At 39.5% G+C, this 24183-nt stretch overlaps 1 protein-coding gene across 1 annotated transcript in view; it reads left to right on the forward strand.

The window, feature by feature from the left end:
• GRIN3A (glutamate ionotropic receptor NMDA type subunit 3A) overlaps positions 1 to 24183 on the forward strand; it is a 197144-nt gene that overhangs the window by 140946 nt on the left and 32015 nt on the right. The window contains exons 4-5 of the mRNA XM_075210905.1: positions 5737 to 5882; positions 7065 to 7180. Of these exons, the coding sequence (XP_075067006.1) occupies positions 5737 to 5882; positions 7065 to 7180 (262 nt within the window). The remainder of the gene's footprint in view (positions 1 to 5736; positions 5883 to 7064; positions 7181 to 24183) is intronic.

Raw genomic sequence — 24183 nt, forward strand, 5'->3', positions numbered from 1 at the left:
TGTGCAAGAGGATGAGGGGATATAATTGTGCATCTGAACATGAAGAATGTGTGCTACTAGAGCAAGATAATGAGGAGGATGATAATGATATTGTCCAAGTACGGCAGAAACCAGTGTTATCACCACATGCCCATGATAAGCTCATTGTATCTTGTTGCACAGCAGATAACTAAGGCCAAGACAGCTGCGTTAATATTGTGCGTCCAGTTGCAGCCATCAATGCTTCAGGTTTTAGCAGTTTAGTTGAGGTCATTGGTCAATGCTACCAAATCCCATCTTAATTCTATTTTTCCTGAACACAAGTTCCTGTACCGGGAGGTTAAACAAAAAGTCATTCAGTCCCTAGAAAATGCCACTGTACCTACTATTCCCTTAACTACAGATATGTTGACAATCAGTACAGGTGAAACAAAAGACTACATGCTTGTGACAGCCCACTGGGTAGCTGCATCACCATCAGCAGCAGTAGCAGCAGCACCTGTAGCATCATCACTATCCTCATCATTATCCTCATCCAGCTACTCTCTGTATCACTGGCTTTACTAAGAAACATACCAGTGTTAATATGTTGAAAAAACTCAGGAATATTATATCGAAATGGCTCACCCAGCAAAGATTCCCTCGTGATTCCTAAATATGGATAACGGAGCAAGTATGGTGTGTGTATTTTGACTAGGGGGAGTGTCATAACGTAACATGCTTTGCATACACAATAAACTTGGTGGTTCAGAATTGATTAGAAAATGAGAGGTCAGTGTAGGATATGCTGTCTGTGGCCCATAACATTTCTGGGCATTTTCAGCATTCAGTGACTGAGTGTAGTATATTCCAGCAGCTGGAAAAGAAATAAAATGTGCCATGTCACCAACTGAAGCTAGAGGTAGTAACCAGATGGAATTCCAGACTTTATGTGCTTCAGTGACTCAAAAAAAAACAGCAAAAAGCCATCAAGACCTACTCATCAAGCCATGAGATATGGAGAGGGGAACATATTACCTTACTCCAGCACACTGGAGAATAATTTCAGTTTAATGCAAGCCATTCAAAACTTTTGAGTAAATGAAGTGAATCTAAACACTGCTTCCCTGAATCAAGTCATATCCTAATCAAATTACTGGGAAAGCAGCTAGAGTAGCTGAAGAAGGAGATGAAAGTAAGCGATTCTGTTAAGTATGTTGCAGGGGCGCACGCAGAAAAAAAACCAACACGCGAAAGAGCTGCTGGTGGAGACGCAGAAACCCCCCCATGCGATGCGCCACTGTGTTGGCCTGGTAGATTAGGTTCTTTATTTGTTTTGTAACTAAATATTAGCATCTCAGACAGTACCTTTGAATTTGAGGTGGAGAGAATTCAAGTTGCCGCAAATAGCACTTGTCAGTAACATGGTAAGTCGCAATTTGTCCATTACCGGGGTTATACTCATCGCTATTTTTTCGTCGGGCTGTAGTGTGTCGGATTTATTTCAGCCGGAAAAAACTACCACAAGTCACTGCTGTTGCCATTATTTCAGGGAAACCGGAAGCAATGGGACCCCTGCCACGCTGCCAAACCAGCCCTAGGCCAGTCAGCACAGTACTCGAATCCCTATGGGGATGGACACTGCAAAACAAATACAGCCCCCTTCCCTAGGTTTAAGCAGACTCATGCCAAATATCACTAGGGCTTTTGCCACATATTTGGGTAGTGGGTGTGGGTCAATATTGAAAAATTAAAAATAGAATTAATTAACCAGTTTGTCTTAGGGGCACTACAAGTCCCAGCATGTCAAGACTGCTATTAAGTGTTTGGACATGCTGGCACTTGTAGTTCTACCAGCATCAACATATATCATTTTATTTAGTTTTATTTAATATATATATATATATATATATATATATATATAGTTTTTTGTTTAAGTTATTGGCAATAACCTTCAGTCAGGAGTAGAACTACAACTTGCTTTCAGCATGAAAGTTTATATACTACAATAAATCTTCCATCTAGTTTTACCCTGCCAAGAAATAACTTTGAATGATTCATAGTTCATAACCTAATACTTTTGTGCAGACTTGAATCATAGAACTTTTATGAAGAGCAACAACAATGACCTAGAAAATAATTTAAGTGGCAAGACCAGAGGACATGAAGCAAATCCAAACAAGTGATTACACATGTGCTTTGTTCCTAAACATTATTGGTGACCTCATTAAAATGCTACTTTATCATCCCGTCCCTCTGTAGTTATGACTATGCTACAAGGTTAAATTTATTGTAGTGAGACATGTTTTGTGAGATGAAATAAACGCTGTGTTTGACTTGCCCCCTCTGTGATCCAAGATGCTGACTTTAGTGAAAGCTCACAGGGCTGCTCTGAGTGATGGGATTGAAATGGTCCAACAAGTTTACCAAATAAAGATTTGTTGGCGCTAACTGCAGTGCAAATATGCAGAAATTAGATATTTCTTTGCAGCTTTGAGATATTTAAATGAAATACAAGGGATAAACATTGAACAAATGTGTCATAACTCACCTTGTATATTGGCACACCATGTTATTTTAAATCCTACAGGAAAAAAGGGAATCTCTCTATTGAACTGCAGAGAGAATTACCTCAGTGTACAGAGGGTTAATAATTGTACTACAATGAGACCAGGGGGTAAATGTATCAAGCTGAGAGTTTTCCACCAAAGTGGAGATGTTGCCTATAGCAACCAATCAGATTCTAGCTATCATTTTGTAGAATGTACTAAATAAATGACAGCTAGAATCTGATTAGTTTTTCAAACTCGCTGAAAAACTCTCAGCTTGATACATTTACCCCCAGGGCTCTGCATACTAACATGTTACATAGTCTAAAAAGATGGTGGTGAAGAGGATGAGTCCAGAATGAGTTGCTGTTTCTACTTATTCATATTGACTGTTCCTTTTATTTTGTATGTTAAATGCTATGTTTACTCATTGCTCATTACAAATGTAAAAAAAAAATGCTCTGTTGTTCTTTTTCAGCACAAATGCAAAATGACATAATAAGCGCAAATAAATTTGTTACGTTCTAGCGACTCGCAATGTAATCACTGATGACTGCAGCGTATCTTACTTAAGAGAGAACCATGTGAAATCCTTTGACTTTAAATCTCCAATCATATACTGCCATTAAAATTGTAGTTTTTCTAAGTTATTCATACCTGAGCTAAATATCATGCTATATTTTATAAATAGCACAAAGCATCTTAACGTGGTCCACTAAAGCCAGTTACAATTTCAAATGATTGAACTGATCATTACAGTAAACTTGGTTGACACAATAATTAAATAAATGCTTATATGAGATACATTTTATTGACATTGTCATTATGATCTGAAGACCCAACAGAACAAAACATAAAGTTTAATATTGTATTTGTCAAGTCAGTGGGCAAGAGTACCTTTTATTAGCACTGATATTTCACCTCTTCTAACCTATAAACTGGTTTATTGCAGGCATTTTCAACTTGACATGTGCTAGGTAGTAATTTATTGCATAAAAGCTCCAATGGAACTGGTAATATTTATATACTGGATGTATATAAAGCGAAAAGAGGAGAGACAGAGGCTCTAGGCAAGTTCCACCTGTGAATTGTAAAGAAAACCGGTCCTGATACTATTTCTGTTATGCTACGTATAATTTCATATATAAATTAGAAATGCCATGTTCCTTTTTACATAAATAAACATATCAGGTTAATATTTATATGTCTCAATAATATATAAATTGTGAATGTATATGCAACACAAAACGTAACAACGTTTTGTGAGCAATTGACATTTGCTTTTTCTTTTATCTACTTTACTTTTAGTTTATAAATCAGTATATGTGGTTCAAACTGACACTTTCTTAAACTTTGCTCATGAGTGTGCCTTAAGGGCTGAAGCTGAGCATCACTGACAAGTACTGAAATATTGACATATAATTAATCCTCAAAACCATGTGACTGTTCAGCTGAATAATATAAATTGTTTCCTTTATATCTCTGACTATATTTTTTTTATTTGCAAATGCATTTGTTCGGAATAAGTTCTGGGTTGATTTGACACTGCTCAAAGTTCTTTCTGACCTAGTTACAACAGATTTCAGTTTGCATTGTTTGCATTATGTAGTTCACATGATCAAATATAACTTTTGCTTTTATTTAAGCTTTAAGGGGTAGATTTATCAAACCTTATAAAAAGGAAAAGTGGAGGTGTTGTCCATAGCAACCAATCATGTTCTAGCTCTCATTTATGTAATACATTCTAGAACACGATAGCTAGAATCTGATTGGTTGCTATGGCAACACCTACAATTTCCCTTTTTTAGAAGGTTTGATAAATCTACCTTTAAGAGAGCATTTCAATTTACTCAAAGAAGGACACGCAAACTCTTCATGGCTGCTCTGAAAAATATTCACTTCATTTGGCCATGAAATTTTGTACGTTTCACCGGCAGAGTTTGGACTTAAGTGTTCCCAGTCCTACCCCAACCACATCTCAGAATGAATTGACTCATCTGTATTTAAAGTCTATAAATACAGTAAAATGATAAGTTATCAAAAGGGGTGAAATGGCCTGTTGCGCCACGAAACTTGACTTTCCTAAATTTCACAGCAATTGCACATCCCTCACTAAGGAGGATCATTTACTAAATATGAGTCTGCAGTGCATATTTAATTTTTGACACTATGGAGGAGACTTAATTGCTGGCGTTGTGGCTCACGGACATTGCGCCGCGCACATTGCCGGCAATTACAGTCAAAATGTTTGAGCGGAGATTTCTGTCAAATGTCCGTGGACATTCCAGAGACACTTCGCAGCTAATTGAATCTCCTCCTATGCATCTATGCGTCAGTGATAAAAGTAAGTGCATAGTTTAGCTTGTCAAGATGGCGGTGGTTGTGGAGGTGCAATATTTTGCTCCTTCTAATGGAAGAAGTATTTCTTGCCATTCACATGAAAGTACCTCACTCTGTGCCCAAGTGCAACAATTAGATTAAGTGTTAACGGACAAGATGGCCACAAAAACCTGACACAACCAGGCACATATTATACAGGGAACCACAGTTGTATGCACAGAAATCCAGTGTTATCAAAACATTAAAATGTACAGTAGGGACATGTGTAATGAAGAAAGTGTTGATATCCAGTCATAGAACTGGTCATGAAGAGCATTGTTACAGGGATACTTCTGGAACTGGAAATTAAGTGCACACCATATATATATGAGCTAGGCAAACAAAGAGACACATTTGCACATATTCTGCAATTAATGAAAGATACTTACTGTTTCTTAGTACAAGTGCTAGTGGTGATACCAGTATTTGAACGTTAGTAAAAGTACATCTGAACTGTTACTAACTTGTTACTACAATGACGCATATTGTATGAGTATTTCTTTGACGATATTACAAAATAATCCAACTTGCTGTTTTATAGCCTGGAACAAAGTGCTTACCTAGATTGTATTGCAAGGCTAGTAGGTAAATAGCAATTCTGTCAAACTTTCTTTCAAATACATGTTAGCAAGCATTCTCAACTCTCTGTTCTAAAGTATTATGTCAGCATAAATGGTTAAGCAGTCAATCTTTAATGTAAAATGTATTATTGGTGTTATATATGTTTTCGTGTTGCAATTTTGCATTTATCTCTATTGTTTTCTAAGGAACATTTCAAAGCAACTTAGAAAAAAAGATGTTTCGGTTTGGTGTATTATAAAGAAATAACAGTCTAATCTGTGTTTTATAGTTGCATCATCCCTCCCAAGGGTTCCGCTTTGGAACAGTGAAAGAGAGCAGCTCTGAAGACTACGTGAAAAAGAGTTTCCCTGAGATGCATGAGTACATGAGGCGATATAACACACCCTCTACATCTGACGGAGTGGCATTTCTAAAGTAATTAACATCTACATCTACATTATTGCTTGTTGGTCTGTCTCTTGGTATTTTGTGTGTTTATACAGAGGACTAGCATTAATCATTAGAGTTAATTGTTTTGGGGAATTAATCTGTAAATGGTTAGCAGTAGGATTAATAATTAAAACATAAAATCAATTTGACATTAAAAGTCTATAGAAAGTAATCAGATACAACTGCACTTTAGAATTATAAACTTCTGGGACCAATGTTTTCTTTTAAACCGAGTAACCTGGAATTTTTTAAATAAGCAAACAATTCAATTTTAGTGTTTTGTGGTGTTTATAGCTGTGTATGCTAATGTACACCTTATGAAACTTTTATCATTAAAAATAGGCAACTTGTATGTTTGTGAACACATGAAAAAGTTACAAAAGTAGCAGAAATTGGTTACAGTCTAATAATTCCTTTGTGGGTCAAATGCAGTAAAATAAATGTTCACAAAAAATCTATTTCCACCTACAAAACATTGACTGCCCTGGGAAAATCAATTACCAATGGCAGCATGTATATGATTTTATTCTTTGCAAATCTCCCTTGAGACAATACTAAACTCCGATTATGGGCAATACCATGGTGGGACGAGTTGGTGCACTCTAGATATTGTTGCTTTCTAATATAATAAAAGTGGCAAGCATCTATATGCTGGTTTAAGACAACAGTAAAAAATTTGTAGGATGCAGGTCTGACCCATACACAAATCATCTGTTATTTTCTCCTGCAGCCATTGTATTAGCAGAGCAGAGATTGACATTATAAGTAAAACAACAGCAGTGTAAACAAGAATCCTCTCTGTAGTACACTACTTCAGTACTTCGACTCCAGTCGTTGCACTACAAACTGAGGAAGCTGATGTGTATGTGTCACACCAGACTTCTTCCTGCAGTCTATGATTAAAGAGTGCAGTGACTGGTTAAGGGACAATTGAGGATGAGCTGGAGCAGCTAGTGTCTGAGAGGTGAGGTGCATTGTGCCACCGGAGATCAGATTCTTTCTCTGCTTAAAGAAAGAGTGGCAGTGCTGGGGGTGCATTGGTAGAGATCTGTATGCTGTAGTATCCATATACTTCATGTAAACTCCACACATTCATACCCTAGATGTTCATTTTCATGTTAGTGTTCATAATGTGATATAATGTACTCCTTGTCTTAATGTATGTAGAAACGACCCAGAGACATTGGATGCTTTCATCATGGATAAAGCACTGTTGGACTACGAGGTCTCCATAGATGCTGAATGCAAGTTACTGACTGTGGGCAAGCCATTTGCAATCGAAGGTACACTTTCTTTACATACACTGTACATATGTTACATGTAAAGCACAGAAATGCTGTAATTGTTCTTTTAGATGCATTCTTATTTTTATTTAAAAATCATAAAATTTTCAGAAAAAGTAAGAACAGTTCGAAATATTTAGTTTCACCTACCTAGGGTAAAGATCTCAGTCTAGAACCTTAAGACCAAAAGTCTTTGGTATGCATTTTACCCTTTCAAAACCCAATCTTCATGGGTCGTTAGTTTGTTTCTTTAGTTTTAGATCAAACAGATCTAAAACTAATGAAACAATGGTGCTTCATAATGTAAAACAACATTTTTTAAGTCATAAAACCAAGTAAAAACCTACCAGACAAGTAAATAGAAAGTGTGAGGTTACCGCTATTCAGTTTGGGTTCTGTGTTTACTTATTGCGTCTAATTGAATCAGCCCCAAAGAGCGCAATGAAGTATATGTCGGCATAGGTTATATGCACCTGGTCTCTTATAACTGTCTCCATTCGTTAACATAGCGTGTCATGTTTTGTAACAAAAACCATGTGACAAAAGCCAAGGCATGGCACTCTTCTCTATTTTCAATCACACAGTAGCCATCAGTATAATTTAAAGTATAGTTAAGGTTTAGCTGACTATTTTTATATAATTCCCTATTTTAAGGAAATGAATATTTTTAAATCATAGAACTTTGCCTACAGAGATGTTTGAGATATCTGCAAGGAGAATTGCTTTGAAAAAAATAATTTTTATAACAAGAGGAGGACACAATTTGAATATATAATAAAGAAGTCTGAAAGATAAAATGATAACTGGGGTAATTTAGAGTTGGACACTAACCTTGTTTTCAAGCATAAAATAAGTTTTTGTACTACACAAGTAAAATGTGTATCCCTTATTGTGCTATTTGCGTATACCTGTCTTGCATCTACCCAAGGAACTAGTTCTCTTCGCTGATATGTTTTTGTTGGCTTTTTTTTATCAATTTAAAGTTGGAAGAAAGGGCAGGATCCTCTCTGGATGGGGGTGAATAGGAAACGGGTAAAAGATGGTGTGTGTGGGAAAGTCTAGTTTTTGATCACATATTTTCCCACAGAGTCTGTGGGGGCTTTTAGCAGAATTTTTCACTGGTGCACTACATACCAGAGATGGATGCCAGGACATGTTTCTAGTTCTAGAAGTGCCAGCATGATTTAGAGGCCATGGGTATGTTGGAACTTGTAGTTCTACATACACCAGGATGCCCAAGCATTTTATGGCTGCCAGAACTAGCTGGGACCAGTACACCTCAGGAAAAAAATACATCCACTGGATGGGAGTTGGGATGAGCCATAGTGGTTTCAGCACATGGGTGTTTTCTGTGAGTGAGGGGCCCGATTAGGATAGCTGAACAGGCAAAGGCTATGTGACATTATGATAATAGGACCTGACACTGCAAGTTTCCCTGATATAGTGTCAACAGCATAGTGCGCGTTGCATTTTCTCAGGGGCCCTCATGCTGTGTGTCCCCACAGAGTTGCTGATACCTACCCAAGCTTTGAACTAATGTGACAACTTCTAGAAAAAAATGGAAGCTGAAGGTCAGAGAGCATTTTGCTTCTGGGCTGTGGTATAGAAATATGCAAATATTGTAACATAACTTCCTGAATAATTAGCAAGCTAATACATTTTGCCCGACATTTATCCTGAATGGAACAAGGCCAATATAATATTTTATTCAAAGACATTCATATGCAATAATTTATCATCACCTATTAATGAATATGTAGCTATTCAGGAACCTGTCTCAATCTATAATGATAACAATGTATTTCACCAGCAAAGCAGACAATTTACATTGTTACTTAATCACTTTTTCTCACTATACTTTTTGTAATTCATAAAATTAAACTAAATGATTTGAAGATTAATTTGCTGTGGTATATTACAGCAAAGGTTTTGTTTATTCGTGTGGTGCTCTTGGCAAACAGTGGGCTAAAGTGTCTGCTCTATTTCCATCTTCTGAGAGAGTGACCCCCTCCAATACAAGATACAAGTAATTATTTTTTTTTTATAATTAATACTCTATTAGCAGGATTAAGGAAATGAATTTGAAAGGGATAATTATGGAAACAATCACTTGGAGTTAATTCATGTAATAGTACTATATGTAACAAATAAGTTAATATAATTTACTATTTGTAATGGTTAATTCTCTTGTTGTTAAGTTTCAGTCTGTAGTTACAATTGTGTTCCCAGTGTCTGTATCTGTCCCCTTAATACTTAATAAATAAGTTAGCACCTTTTAGAAGTAATGCACATGTCCATGACTTAGTTGTTACATTTTGTTTTAGTGCTTTTGTGGGTATAGTGCTTGAGTCTGAAGTGGTACCACTACTCTGTCCTGTAGGGTTCAGCACTAAGCATTAAGCCCAGGTGCTTAAGGTTCTTGTAGGCCTGTACAGTGATAGCTATATTTCTCACTGTGGCTCAGGCAATGGTGAGCTCTGCTTTAACTTTCTACTTTGATCTTTATTTTTAAATTACTATCAATTGCTACCAATTACTCCATTTTTCTACCTAAATAGTTCTACCTTTCTTACGATTACCTTAACTATTTATATCATAATATAGGTATATATAATGTAATTTATATTTATATTATAATATAGGTTTTATAAGTTTTACTACTAAAAAATATCTCATTCTAATTATACTGGGCCTGATTCATTAAGGAAAGGAAAGCAAAAAAATAAGAAACTTTGCACCTTGGAATTCAGGGCCCCGGTACAACAAATTCATGGGGCCCCCCTTATAGTGGAGTATGCTAGAAAAATTATGTAGTATGCCTTATGGCAGCGCAAAATTTTTCGGAGGTATGGTCATGCATTTGGGGACGTGGCAAATGCGCCACGGGGCGTGGCTAACACATCAAAATCACTAGGCTCTGAATTCGCCGTAGCGTCACATATGTCCAAGCACTCCTGACTTTCAGGACATCTACCACCACAGTGTAGTATAGAAAGAATGCAGTGTGTATACAAAGAGTTCAGTCTTGGCCTGAACCTTACATTGGGCAGAACACTCACCAAAAATTGGCATTGGCCCTACTAGAATCACAACATTTCACATACCGTCCTGCTCTCTCCTACCTGTTCTTCTCACTTTCACCACCTGTGGCTTTAGGTTTCTTTAGTTGCGGCTTGCCTGGATCCTGGAATGCTGGGGGCCCTATTTGGAAAAAAATGGCTACATTTAGATAATTCTAAAAAACCCTGGCGTTAAATCAATACCACCCACGATTAATAATTAGGCATTCCTCCAGCTCCAACATTACAATAATGTGCCCCTTCATCTTTGCCATGCCTTATGATCACACTGCGCTCTCCATACTGCTTTTGCCCCTTCACCTGGCTCCCCTTCATCACATTATATATACTATGCTGCTCCCCCCCTTCTTCAATCCCACTGTGCCATGCCTCCCCCCCTTTTTAACTCCACTGTGCCATGCTGCCCCCCGTTTTTTAACCCCACTGTGCCATGCTGCCCCTGTTTTTTAACCCCACAGTACCATGCTGCCCCCCTGTTTTTTAACCCCACTTTGCCATGCTGCCCCCCATTTTTTAACCCCACTGTGCCATGCTGCCCCCTGTTTTTTAACCCCTCTGTGCCATGCTGACCCCCTGTTTTTTAACCCCACTGTGCCATGCTCCCCCCTGTTTTTTAACCCCACTGTGCCATGCTGCCCCATTTTTTTAACCCCACTGTGCCATGCCCCCCCATTTTTTAACCCCTCCGTGCCATGCTGACCCCCTGGTTTTTAACCCCATTGTGACATGCTCCCCCCTGTTTTTTAACCCCACTGTGCCATGCTGCCCCATTTTTTAACCCCACTGTGCCATGCCCCCCCCCATTTTTAACCCCTCTGTGTCATGCTGCCCCCCCATTTTTTAACCCCTCTGTGCCATGCCCCCCCTCGTTTTTTAACCCCTCGGTGCCATGTCCCACCCTGTTTTTTAACCCCTCTGTGTCATGCTGCCCTCCCAGTTTTTTAACCCCTCTGTGCCATGCCCCCCCTCGTTTTTTTAACCCCTTTGTGCCATGCTTTCCCCCATTTTTTAACCCCTCTGTGTCATGCTGCCCATCCCCCCATTTTTTAACCCCTCTGTGCCATGCCCCCCCACCTCCATTTTCCTCCCTTTACTTACCTTTTCCTTATCGTCTCTCTTCTTTCTTGGTCCTCTCTGCTGCTCTCTGCTCCATTCAGACTGAATGCTGGGCATGACATGATGACGTCACGCCCGGCATTCAGTCTGAATGGATCAGAGAGCAGCAGAGAGGAGGGACGCCGGCGCCGTGATCACGTGAGTAAGTTTATTTTTTTTTAACTGCCCTGCTCCCCCCACAAACGACTGAGTTACCCCACCCAAAATTTAGTTTTGGAAAAAAAAAATCGTCGGCATGAGGGCCCGGGCCCCTTGGCATGCTCGGGCCTGGGTAATTAGTACCCCCCCCCCCTCTCGGCGGCCCTGACCTTGGCCAAACCATGTAGCATTGGAGAGGGAGGTAAATTTAAAATGTGATGGCAGGTTTATAGTTGGGGTAGTGCATGTCCTAGATCAACTTTAAACTACAGTGTAAAAATAAAGCTATGAAGTATTTGTGTGCTACATGAAAAAATTGCCAGTATTTAATGTATGTGCAAAGTAATAAAATAATTGGCACCCCTTGCGTTGTAACATGGTTTTGTCCAGGAGAACATATTCTCCTTATTATGTCTTACTTTCCTTAATGAATCTGGCCCACTGTCCCTTTAAGCTCCTCCTGCCTTACCACTCTTTTTCTCTCCTACTGAGTCATTAAATATTTATTTATATAAATCTTTGGGGTCTATTTATTAAGGCCCCTGCACTAAGAAGATTTTATATCGTTGATTGTCTCAGGGATAGATATTCTTCTATCAGGCAATTTATCAAAAAAACTGTCTCCAATGTTTGGTGACACTGGCCAGCAGCAGTAAGAGGGGGGCAGTTTGGTGTCAATCTGCGCATGCAGAATGGAACTGGAAGCCCAGATTCTTTTTAATAAAGAGAATAAATAAAGTTAAACTAATAAAGAAATTGTAGCTCTGCACATTGAGGGGATCATGATATAGACAAATTAGATACTATGGCAAAACAAAGAAGATAACGGTGGTCCTATCTAAACATAAGGTAGTAGAATAACAATTTTAGTTGTTGGTGAGGAAACATGTTCATAGATATAAGCACTGTACTGGTTCCTGGCTCCATGCAGTTACTGTTTACAGTCAGTTGATGATTATATCCAGTGTGCTAGTTCTTGGCTCCAGGCAGTTACTGATTACAGTCACTGTGCTATTTCCTGGCTCTGAACAGTTGATGATTATATCCAGTGTGCTAGTTCCTGTTGATGATTGTATGTTATGTTTTTGCATAGGAACATTTTAGACAAGCAGCATGTTTAGGGACTAGTTTTGGTGACCACCAAAACAACAGATTGCAATGCCTTCTTCTAGCTATGCCTATAAAGAATGGCTAATGTGACGGTCTGCATAGGTTGTAATGAATTAGATGAGCACTGCATTGTCCTAAAGATCAGTCCTCCTTCTTTAAGTAACTGATTTTCTTTTACATATGATATCCAGCATTATTTTACGCGTAGATTACATACCAGTATGATTAGTTATCCAGCCCTTGATACATATGGAGCAAGTTTAAGACAACTCACCACACTGAAGTGTGCAATGTATTGAATGAGCAGAGGCACAATTTCTTCACAACACCATATATCACACTATGCCGTCTGTCTCAAATAAACTCAATCTATCTGTTTACATTTTCTACCCTTATCCCCTTAGCCTGCAAGCTTTGTATTTTCTATTTAGATACACCACCTCATGTGTAGATTGGTCCACAGAAGATGCTATTATGGCCCATCTCACCTGGGGGATTAGTTCTTCTACTCTGTGTCTCCTCTCCTGTAAAAAATGCAATGATTTTAGGTCCAGGAGAAGAGATGAGTATTCAGACAATAACATGAAGAATTTTTTGGGGCCTTTTTCATTTTCTTAAAATGTGTTCTATTTTCTCATCATGATCTTGTCTTGACCTTTGCAGCATCCTACTAGCAGCCTTCCAACATCTTCTGTCTAACTAAATAAAAAAAATAAAAAAACTTTAATATAATACTAAAGTTCCACTTTTTCCAGACCTGCCCTGTTGAGAAGTACACGAAAATAAACATAGAAATTACTGAGAATATCAAAAGAAAATGCCATTAATAAACTCTATTTAACTTACAGTAGGATTTGTAAACACAGAAATATAGGAACATTTGTTTCCATACCTATGCAGCAAACAGCTTCTGTTAACTTGTTCATGACAGCAGGTGAGGATGATTTGCTTAGGTCCACTACATTGCTTCAATTCCAACAGGATACAGGAAAAACAGCTTGAATTCAGTCACCATTACTTCCATTGATTGCAGGTGTGTTGTGAAACTCTTCCAGTGGAAACATTTTAGACAAGATAATCAATCAAAAATAAGTATACAAATCCCAGCAAAAGTGGAAGCAACGTTAACAAAAGTTTCTTAAAGTTCAGCTGCATGTTCCCAAATTTATTGAACTTTATTAACTCATGCATAGATAAATTGTTAAAAACATATTTATTTATTTTATAACATAGAAAAAATAAAATTGATATTAATAATTTATGCCTTTCTAATGCTTCACTGCTTCAAGTCAACTCAGCAGCTATTTTTTATAATTAAAATATAAAATTATGCAAAGATAAATATAAAGGTCTCTATTGACTCTTTTGAATTACAGTGATAGGTTGATTTCTTAGATAAGTTATTAACACCTCGTTAAAATTTGATAAAGTAGAAGTTATAGAACTCCATCCAGGCAAAATTTTATATAATCTCACCAGGAAGTCTTCTTCTTGTAGCTCAATAGCTAAACAGCCCCTAACACCCCAGTTCCTTGCCATCTACTACTGTAATGAATGGAACAATTTTCAAATTGTTGAGTGATAAATGTTTTTTTGTTGATGGCTAAAACCATCCAATCAGCCAACACCAACATTATACCATGAGTGTTTTATTACATATCAAATTGTCTCAATCAGCAGAAAAGAGGATGCAGAATGTTTACCACACACAGAGGTTTCACAGGTACAAAACATCAATCCTGTGGTTCTATTCAATAGGAGAAGGTCATGTGAAAGAGATTGTCCGAGCTGGAGTTCTCCATTATTTCCACATCCATCACTGCCTCTTCATTATATGCCCTATGGTTTCCTAAAGATAGCAAAAATATAAAATATTGCAAAATGTTTTTGAAATCCTATTGTTTAATATGAGATAAATGTTAGAGAAAACAAGGTCTATATCAACATTAAAAAAACTGTTGGTGAAGAAAACAGAGAAGAGCTAGGCATAGTAATAAAGGAGAGATATAAAGTAGTGAAGCAGAAGAGATTGTAGGACTTTAAGAACTCTTATTGCTGCCCCCTCCATGCCTCTCTCATTGCAGCCCTGTCCATGTGTCTTATTACTGCAGCTCCATGCCTCTTTCCTTGCTGCCCTCACCATGCCTCTCTCATTGTTGCCCTCACCATGCCTCTTTCCTTGCTGCCCTCACCATGCCTCTTTCCTTGCTGCCCTCCCCATGCCTCTTTCCTTGCTGCCCTCACCATGCCTCTCTCATTGTTGCCCTCACTATGCCTCTTTCCTTGCTGCCCTCACCATGCCTCTCTCATTGTTGCCCTCACTATGCCTCTTTCCTTGCTGCCCTCACCATGCCTCTTTCCTTGCTGCCCTCACCATGCCTCTTTCCTTGCTGCCCTCACCATGCCTCTCTCATTGTTGCCCTCACTATGCCTCTTTCCTTGCTGCCCTCACCATGCCTCTCTCATTGTTGCCCTCACCATGCCTCTTTCCTTGCTGCCCTCACCACGCCTCTTTCCTTGCTGCCCTCCCCATGCCTCTTTCCTTGCTGCCCTCACCATGCCTCTCTCATTGTTGCCCTCACTATGCCTCTTTCCTTGCTGCCCTCACCATGCCTCTCTCATTGTTGCCCTCACTATGCCTCTTTCCTTGCTGCCCTCACCATGCCTCTTTCCTTGCTGCCCTCACCATGCCTCTTTCCTTGCTGCCCTCACCATGCCTCTCTCATTGTTGCCCTCACTATGCCTCTTTCCTTGCTGCCCTCACCATGCCTCTCTCATTGCTGCCCTCACCATGCATCTTTCATTGCTGCCCTCACCATGCCTCTCTCATTGTTGCCCTCACCATGCCTCTCTCATTGCTGCCCTCACCATGCCTCTTTCCTTGCTGCCCTCACCATGCCTCTCTCATTGCTCCCCTCACCATGCCTCTTTCCTTGCTGCCCTCACCATGCCTCTTTCCTTGCTGCCCTCACCATGCCTCTCTCATTGTTGCCCTCACCATGCCTCTCTCATTGCTGCCCTCACCATGCCTCTTTCCTTGCTGCCCTCACCATGCCTCTTTCATTGCTGCCTTCACCATGCCTCTTTCCTTGCTGCCCTCACCATGCCTCTCTCATTGCTCCCCTCACCATGCCTCTTTCCTTGCTGCCCTCACCATGCCTCTTTCATTGCTGCCTTCACCATGTTCTCTCATTGCTGCCCCATCCTTGTCTCTCATTGCAGCCCCCTCCATGTCTCTCTCATTGCAGCCCTGTCCATGTGTCTTATTACTGCAGCTCCATGCCTCTTTCCTTGCTGCCCTCACCATGCCTCTCTCATTGTTGCCCTCACCATGCCTCTCTTATTGCTGCCCTCACCATGCCTCTTTCATTGCTGCCCTCACCATGCCTCTCTCATTGCTGCCCTCACCATGCATCTTTCGTTGCTGCCCTCACCATGCCTCTCTCATTGCTGCCCTCACCATGCCTCTTTCCTTGCTGCCCTCACCATGCCTCTTTCATTGCTGCCTTCACCATGTTCTCTCATTGCTGCCCCATCCTTGTCTCTCATTGCAGCCTCCTCCATGTCTCTCTCATTGCAGCCCTGTCCATGTGTCTTATTACTGCAGCTCCATGCCTCTTTCCTTGCTGCCCTCACCATGCCTCTCTCATTGTTGCCCTCACCATGCCTCTCTTATTGCTGCCCTCACCATGCCTCTTTCCTTGCTGCCCTCACCATGCCTCTCTCATTGCTGCCCTCACCATGCATCTTTCGTTGCTGCCCTCACCATGCCTCTTTCCTTGCTGCCCTCACCATGCCTCTCTCATTGCTGCCCTCACCATGCCTCTTTCATTGCTGCCTTCACCATGTTCTCTCATTGCTGCCCCATCCTTGTCTCTCATTGCAGCCCCCTCCATGCCTCTCTCATTGCAGCCCTGTCCATGTGTCTTATTACTGCAGCTCCATGCCTCTTTCCTTGCTGCCCTCACCATGCCTCTCTCATTGCTGCCCTCACCATGCCTCTTTCCTTGCTGCCCTCACCATGCCTCTCTCATTGTTGCCCTCACCATGCCTCTCTTATTGCTGCCCTCACCATGCCTCTTTCCTTGCTGCCCTCACCATGCCTCTCTCATTGCTGCCCTCACCATGCATCTTTCGTTGCTGCCCTCACCATGCCTCTCTTATTGTTGCCCTCACCATGCCACTCTCATTGCTGCCCTCACCATGCCTCTCTCATTGCTGCTCTCACCATGCCTCTTTCATTGCTGCCTTCACCATGTTCTCTCATTGCTGCCCCATCCTTGTCTCTCATTGCAGCCCCCTCCATGTCTCTCATTGCTGCCTTCTCCATATCTCTCTCACTGAGCCCCCTCCCTCCTTAATATGGCTTTTACAGTTTTGCAAAAGCTTAATTTCCCCATAACGATATATGTCATCACAAAAGTAATGATGATGATGAGGGGAGCTTGGTTGAAAGACCACTAAGAGCTCATGTATTATTATTTTATTTTTTGCATTAAAATACTAGAAACATATAATTAAGTTGATAACTAATAGAGATGGGCAACTGAATTTACCCATTTCTGAAATTCAGCTGAACTTCAGAGATTTGGTCTCAGCAAATAAATGTGTGTATCATTGCCTATGTCACCTGTCTATAGCTTTATAGAAGGAGCTTACAGCCTCTCAGAGACTTATTCTTCATGGGTTGTTGTACAAGGGGAAAAACTCTGCTCTCTGTGATTGTGACTCTTTAGTAGCCCAGTAGTTGTGTATACTTTGTTTTGTTATACTTTGTACTTGCTTTGTAAGCATCAACAAACTGATGACTAATTGTCACCCTAATCTTGTCATTAGTGCCATTAACAATCGAGGTCTGGATATACACAGTCAGTTCATTCTGAATCTAACCAGTTTATTATGTTAAAATGCATTGACTAGAGCAACACTAATTTTATTATTATTATAATACATCATTTCTATTTTTATTTCATAGCATCCTTAGCAATATATGTGTACAAATACCCAGGCAATAAACTTTAATATCAATGGTGTGTTTATTTAAATTCACCATCTGCCACAAAATACAGTTCTTACCGGTAGTTGTCGTTAGTGGTGCTATCTATCAAGATGTAAAAGTACACAGGCATTGACAATATTAATAGTTGTGTTCATAAACCACTTACAAGCAGATTGTGGGCACCCTTTTGCTGCTTCTGAAAGGTAAGTCAATTCCTGTGCATTGCCAAGAAACTGTTATACAGACCCTTCAGTCATTCATGCAGCTTGAAAAGGAGATATGTCAGAAAAGTAATGTGTCAGTGTGTTCACAACAACCTCATGTCAGTGGTAATGAAAGTAATAATGAAATTCACCAAACTGTCATCAAAACTCTTTCACAGGGAAAGAGAACATCTATTAATAGTCCAAAAACACGATGTCAACATTTTGTTTGTAATATTGAATGAAGGGCCAAGCAATTCTGCAACTTATTGAGTGAAAATGGAGAAAACATAACAGATTTGTCCCATAGTACTACCACCTGTTGAATTATCCATATTTACCATGAAAATATTTTCCTGCTCCTGTTTTATTTTATTGTATGTACATGTGTCCAATGCTGGTAATAGAATTTAAACAAAAAGCTCAGTCATTTATCTCCCAAAAATGGGTAAATTATCCAATTAAAGATAACCCTTAACTTGATTATTTCATAATATATTTAATGGCTCAGTAAAACTATGGCCACAATCAGGGCTGCCGAGAGGGGGGGGGGAGCGGGCATGCCAGGGGGCCAAGGCCGTGCCCTCGCGCCGACGATAATTTTTTGTAATTTATCTTTTTTCAAAAGTAAAAAGTAATTTTTTTTTGTTTTTTTCTTTTTTTGCGGGGGAGGGGGGGCGGCGCTCGGTTGTTGGTGGGGGGGGCAAGGTAGTTTAAAAAAAAAACATACTCACGTGATCGCAACGCCGACGTCCCTCCTCTCTGCTCCTCTCTACTCCATTCAGACTGAATGCCGGGTGTGACATCATGTCACGCCCAGCATTCAGTCTGAATGGAGCAGAGAGGAGCAGAGAGGACCAAGAAAGAAGAGAGAAGAAAAGGAAAAGGTAAGTAAAGGGAGGAAAACGAGGGGGGGGAGGGCACAGAGGGGTTTAAAAATGGGGGGCAGCATGGCACAGGGGGTTAAAAAACAGGGAGGGGGGGCATGGCACAGTGGGGTTAAAAAACGAGGGGGGGGCATGGCACAGAGGGATTTAAAAATGGGGGCAGCATGGCACAGTGGGGTTAAAAAACGGGGGGGGGCATGGCACAGTGGGGTTAAAAAGCGAGGGGGGCATGGCACAGAGGGGTTTAAAAACGGGGGCAGCATGGCACAGTGGGGTTTAAAAATGGGACAGCATGGCACAGTGTGGTTAAAAAAAGGGGGGCAGCATGGCACAGTGGGGTTAAAAAACGGGGGTCAGCATGGCACAGTGGGGTTAAAAAGGGGTGAGGCATGGCACAATGGGATTGAAAAAGGTGGGGGAACAGCATAGTATAGTGTGATGAAGGGGAGCCAGGTGAAGGGGGCAAAAGCAGCATGGAGGGCACAGTGTGATCATAAGGCATGGCGATCATGAAGGGGCACATTATTGTAATGTTGGAGCTGGAGGAAGGCCTAATTATTAATCGTGGGTGGTATTGATTTAACGCCAGGGTTGTTTGGAATTATCTAAATGTAGCCATTTTTTTCCAAATACGGCACCCAGCATTCCAGGATCTAGACAAGCCGCAACTAAAGAAACCTGCAGCCACAGGTGGCGAAAGTGAGAAGAACAGGTAGAAGAGAGCAGGACAGTATGTAAAATGTTGTGATTCTAGTAGGGACAATGTCAATTTTTGGTGAGTGTTCTGCCCAATGTAAGGTGCAGGCCAAGACTAAACTCTTTGTGTAATCACTGCATTCTTTCTATACTCCCTCTTGATAAAGTTCCACGGGAGGAACGAAACAAGTTGAGGAGGCAATTGAGAACATCTTCACCTGTACTGCAGTGTAAGTACAGATGTACATTTGTATGGAACAATAAAGTTGTTGATATTTATCCATTATTTTGGACTTCCCTTGGTGTCAACATGTGGGTTGGAGTGTGCTGCCGATGAGCGGGGCTGCTGACATCTGGCTGGGAGTTGGTCGTTTGTGGCGCTGCGGGAGGTTCAATCTTCAGGCCTTCAAACGCTGAAAGGTGTTGGTCTGGAATCCCGTTGGGCGCTACACACCGGGCAGAACATCAGAATCCCGGGAGGGAAGTTCTAACCAACAGGCATTTTAACACATGTGTACAAGCCCGTAATCTGGAGGAATACATACATTTGGATAACAGCATCATCCACAGGATCAACTTGTTACGGTACTCTTACATGGTTAACACTATTTAGCCTGCTTTTTTTGGGAACTATAAATGATCGTGAGAAGTTAAATAAAGGATCTTATGTCAACGATATTCATTATGCAGATCTCACTAATACTATATAATTGTTCACTATGGCTATATACATAAGTACAATTGTTGTGGTTTGATGTGGGTTATAGTACATCCTGGCATTAGAGCGCTGTAGTATTTTGGAATTATATGTACTTTTGAGGCTTTGGGGGAGTCTCCCTACATGCTGCCCATGCCAGAGTGATTGCAACTAAATTGAGCGCTTATCCAAATTTATATTCTTTCTATACTACTCTGTCGTGCTAGATGTCCTGAAAGTCAGGAGTGCTTGCACATATGTGACGCTACGCCGAATTCAGAGCCTAGTGATTTTGATGTGTTAGCCACGCCCCAATGGTGCGTTTGTCACGTCCCCAAATGCATGAAAACACCCCCGATTTTTTTTTTTAGCAGACTCGACTATAAGGGGGGCCCCGTGAATTTGCTGTACCGGGGCCCTGAATTCCTCTTGGCAGCCCTGGCCACAATAGACAGATAATACACACAACTTGGTCACTTACTTATATTTACCCCAAGGCAAAAAGCTGCTAGTCCTTCCAGATCATGCACTGTTGTTGTCATTCCTTTTATATATAGTTTATTAGACTATGATTGAATTTGTGTTTGTTAGTTTTACAATTGCTTTAAGGACGGCTGTTTATACTTTTAGCAGACTATATTTTACAGGATACGGTGACATTGACAAAACTTGATTTTCCAGTTTTCTGATAAACCATGCAAGATCTATGATGCATAGATTTTCTTCAAATTTCGGTTATTAGACCCTAGTTAAGTTTATAACAAATAAACATAATAGGGCTCATGTAGAGTTGGTCACATTTTCTCCCCGATCTTAAGCAGGAAAAAATGCACACATGAAAAGGTACATTTACGTACATATGTTTATGGAGGTACATCTCAAGATCGGTCCAGCTCTACAACACTAGCATATGTGCCAGGATTGCATCAGAAGTAACAAGCTTGTTTAACTATGTGCCACGATAGAATAGGGAATGCACAGGGATATCGTAGAGAAAGCGCAGAGATGTGTTTGGCAGTGTTAGTAGTAAATGTGACTTTCACATTACCCTATTTGTACACAATATAATAATTATATGAAGATTCATATACAAAAGAAAGAATTAAATCTTGACAGTGCTATTATTAAATGCGACAGTCACATTTACTACATAAAATATAATTAAATACAAACATATGTTGTTTTCCCTTAAATCAAATAGGAATCTTGTTTGTTGCCCTTGGCCAAATGGAAATACAGTTAAGTACTGCGAACAGACAGACGCAACTTTATATAATATAGCAGCCACACTAATGATGTACTATCAGGGAGAGGGGTCAGTCTGCAAGCAGCTAGAAGAGGTTAGATAGTATTGGTGATAGTCATCATCATTGCTTTGTGGTGCTCCAGTCCTCCAGTACCCGCAAGATACACTTTCTGACAGGTATCACAATTGAATGAATTATGCAAATAATTAAAGGTACGTCCAAGTCTAACTTGATCTCTAGGTGATGTGGCATACAGAAAGCTAAGAAGACCAAGACAAAAATTGTAGGGTATATTCTTTGCCTTTACACTCATACAATTTGAGTATTACTCTAACCCAGACTAGCACTACATTACATTAAATTGCATCAGGCAGAGGAATCTGCTTAAAGAAGCTAAATATATACTACTCTAGAATATGCTTATCAGAACCATAACTAGGGCTGTGCGAGAGGGAGCAACGCTGTAGGGGGGGCGCAGTTTATGAATATTTTAGGTTCATTTGGTTAAAATTAAGGGCTAGGGGGCGGTAGTTTTCCTTCGCGCCCCAGGTGCTAACATTTTAAGTTACGGCTCTCGTGCTGATAATCAGTCAACTACCTTTATTCCATTTAGTGAACACATTTTGGTTTTAGAATTTAGGGGCATTTCAGTTTCAATGCATGTGTGAGATCCAACATGCACATATTCTATCGGACTGCCCCAGCTACACATTAAGTTAACCCTTATTGTTGAGGACCAGTATCACCAATGATAATTTGTGCTGTGGTGACAAAAGTGACAGCAAAAAAACAGTGTTATGCTACATATTAGTAAATAGTTGCTTTACTGTGTTATATGTATCTCAGTACAGAAGCTGCTTTGCAGTACATCCCATAAACAGCAATAATGTGTCTAATGTGCATAACAATTTAAGCAAATATTTTGCATATTAAGAGCCAGTCGTTAAAGGTCACTACTTTTGCACAAAGAATTGCTAAAGTATTGTGTTAAATGAAAGAGCTATTTTCTAATCACTTTCCAATGTTACTAGGAGAGCTTGCATAATTTTATGGCTAAATAACCTCAAATACTTGTAAGAGATTTAAATGCTGAATAGCCCCCATATGTTTTATAAGGGGAATATACCATGACTCTTAGCCCCTCGGCGACATTACTAAAACTGATTATCATGAAAATTGAATAGCTGGTTAATTCACTTCACGCAGGGAATATTAAGTATTGTAAACTATAACCTATTACTGAATCCCTAATGCAATGTTTTTTTATGTATTTTTTAAAAAATATGTTATGTTATGGTATAATAGATGACAAATACAAGAGAATATCACACAAATAGACATATTTAAGTATAGTAGTAAATCAAATACAAGTATGACATTTCCTATCTGGAATTAGGGTTTTCCAAAAATGTCTCATGCATTCAATATACCAAACTACACTAGTTCAATGTTCTGGAAAGGTTGAAACATTTTAAAAATGGGAAAAAAAGAAGAACATCACCAGTTTAAGGTTACTTAGGGGACTATTTTTTATGGAGCGGAAATATCATAGATTTCCTATTGCTACTTATTGTCGCAATTTACCATAATTTTGCTGTGGCATTTGAGTGATGTTTAATGCCCTGGTGATACTGGCTGGCAGCAGTAAGAGGAATGTATTAGTTCTGGAATGTGAGTGTGTATGGCATTCATAATCAACATCCACATGGGTAATTTGTTGTGCTGTGGTATTTGTTTTATGTATGGGTAATAAAAAAGGTAAGGTACTCCTCCTGAACAAAAAGCTCATTTGGTTTGTCTACTAAAGTAAATAAAAGACCGAAAACATCAAAAAATTGTCAAACTATTTTATTCAAATATTTTTAGCAGTTTGAACAACTTGCTTGGTCATCTTGTTCAGCTTTGTAATGATTTCCATTTCTTAAAATGCTCTTTTTTCAGAGTCAGTTACATGAATGATTTTGCAAACAATAAACTAATCTGTATCTTCCCGTAAAGGCCATATGGGTCATGTTCTATTTTCTTATTGGTTTGATCAATGTTGCTGTCTGTCCAAAAAACTAAATTTGCTTTGTAAATATGTTCATATACAAGGTTCAGGAAAGTCATTGATTTGTACATGCTTTCATACAAGGTTCAGGAACAAGAGCTGCTTAAAATGAATGTTCATATTTTTAATTTGGTGATGCTGGTTTACTTTTCAAAGCATTTTGTAGTCTCTGCTATCTTGTACTTATATTTCATTGTTCGTCATCTAACTTTTAGCTAGTTCACTTGAAAGAAAAAAAAATTATCACTTGACATTCTTTTTGTAATTTGCATTGTTTAAATTAGTGAAAAGACTGCAACATTTGAGCTGTATAATTTTCACACATTTCTAATCCTTATTAAAGCAAATATATCCAGTGCTGTATAATGCATTACTAAGTAGTTTGTTTCTAAAAAACATAAATGTAGTGTAAATTGTGGACAAAGCTCCCTTGAAAATGCTTTACAGAATGAGAGGATGATGAATCAATAAAGTGTCTAAATTCAGGGAAAAGTGTAAACAAAAGGAAAATATAATGACGTCTGATATAAAATACATATAACATACACCTTACATATAATATATATTATACACAGCATATGATACATATAGACGTAATAGCAAAACCTTGATCTATCGCAGGCCTGGACACCCTGCTGATTATTTAAAGGCTCTCGTCTGGCACAGCATGTTGGGACTTATAGTTTTACAACACTTGAGAGCCACAGGCCTGATCTATAGGCATATACTTTCATCATACTTGCCAACTCTTCCGGAATGTCTGGGAGACTCCTGAAATCC

Source organism: Mixophyes fleayi, chromosome 1, assembly GCF_038048845.1.
Source record: "Mixophyes fleayi isolate aMixFle1 chromosome 1, aMixFle1.hap1, whole genome shotgun sequence".
Classification (NCBI taxonomy): Eukaryota; Metazoa; Chordata; class Amphibia; order Anura; family Limnodynastidae; genus Mixophyes; species Mixophyes fleayi.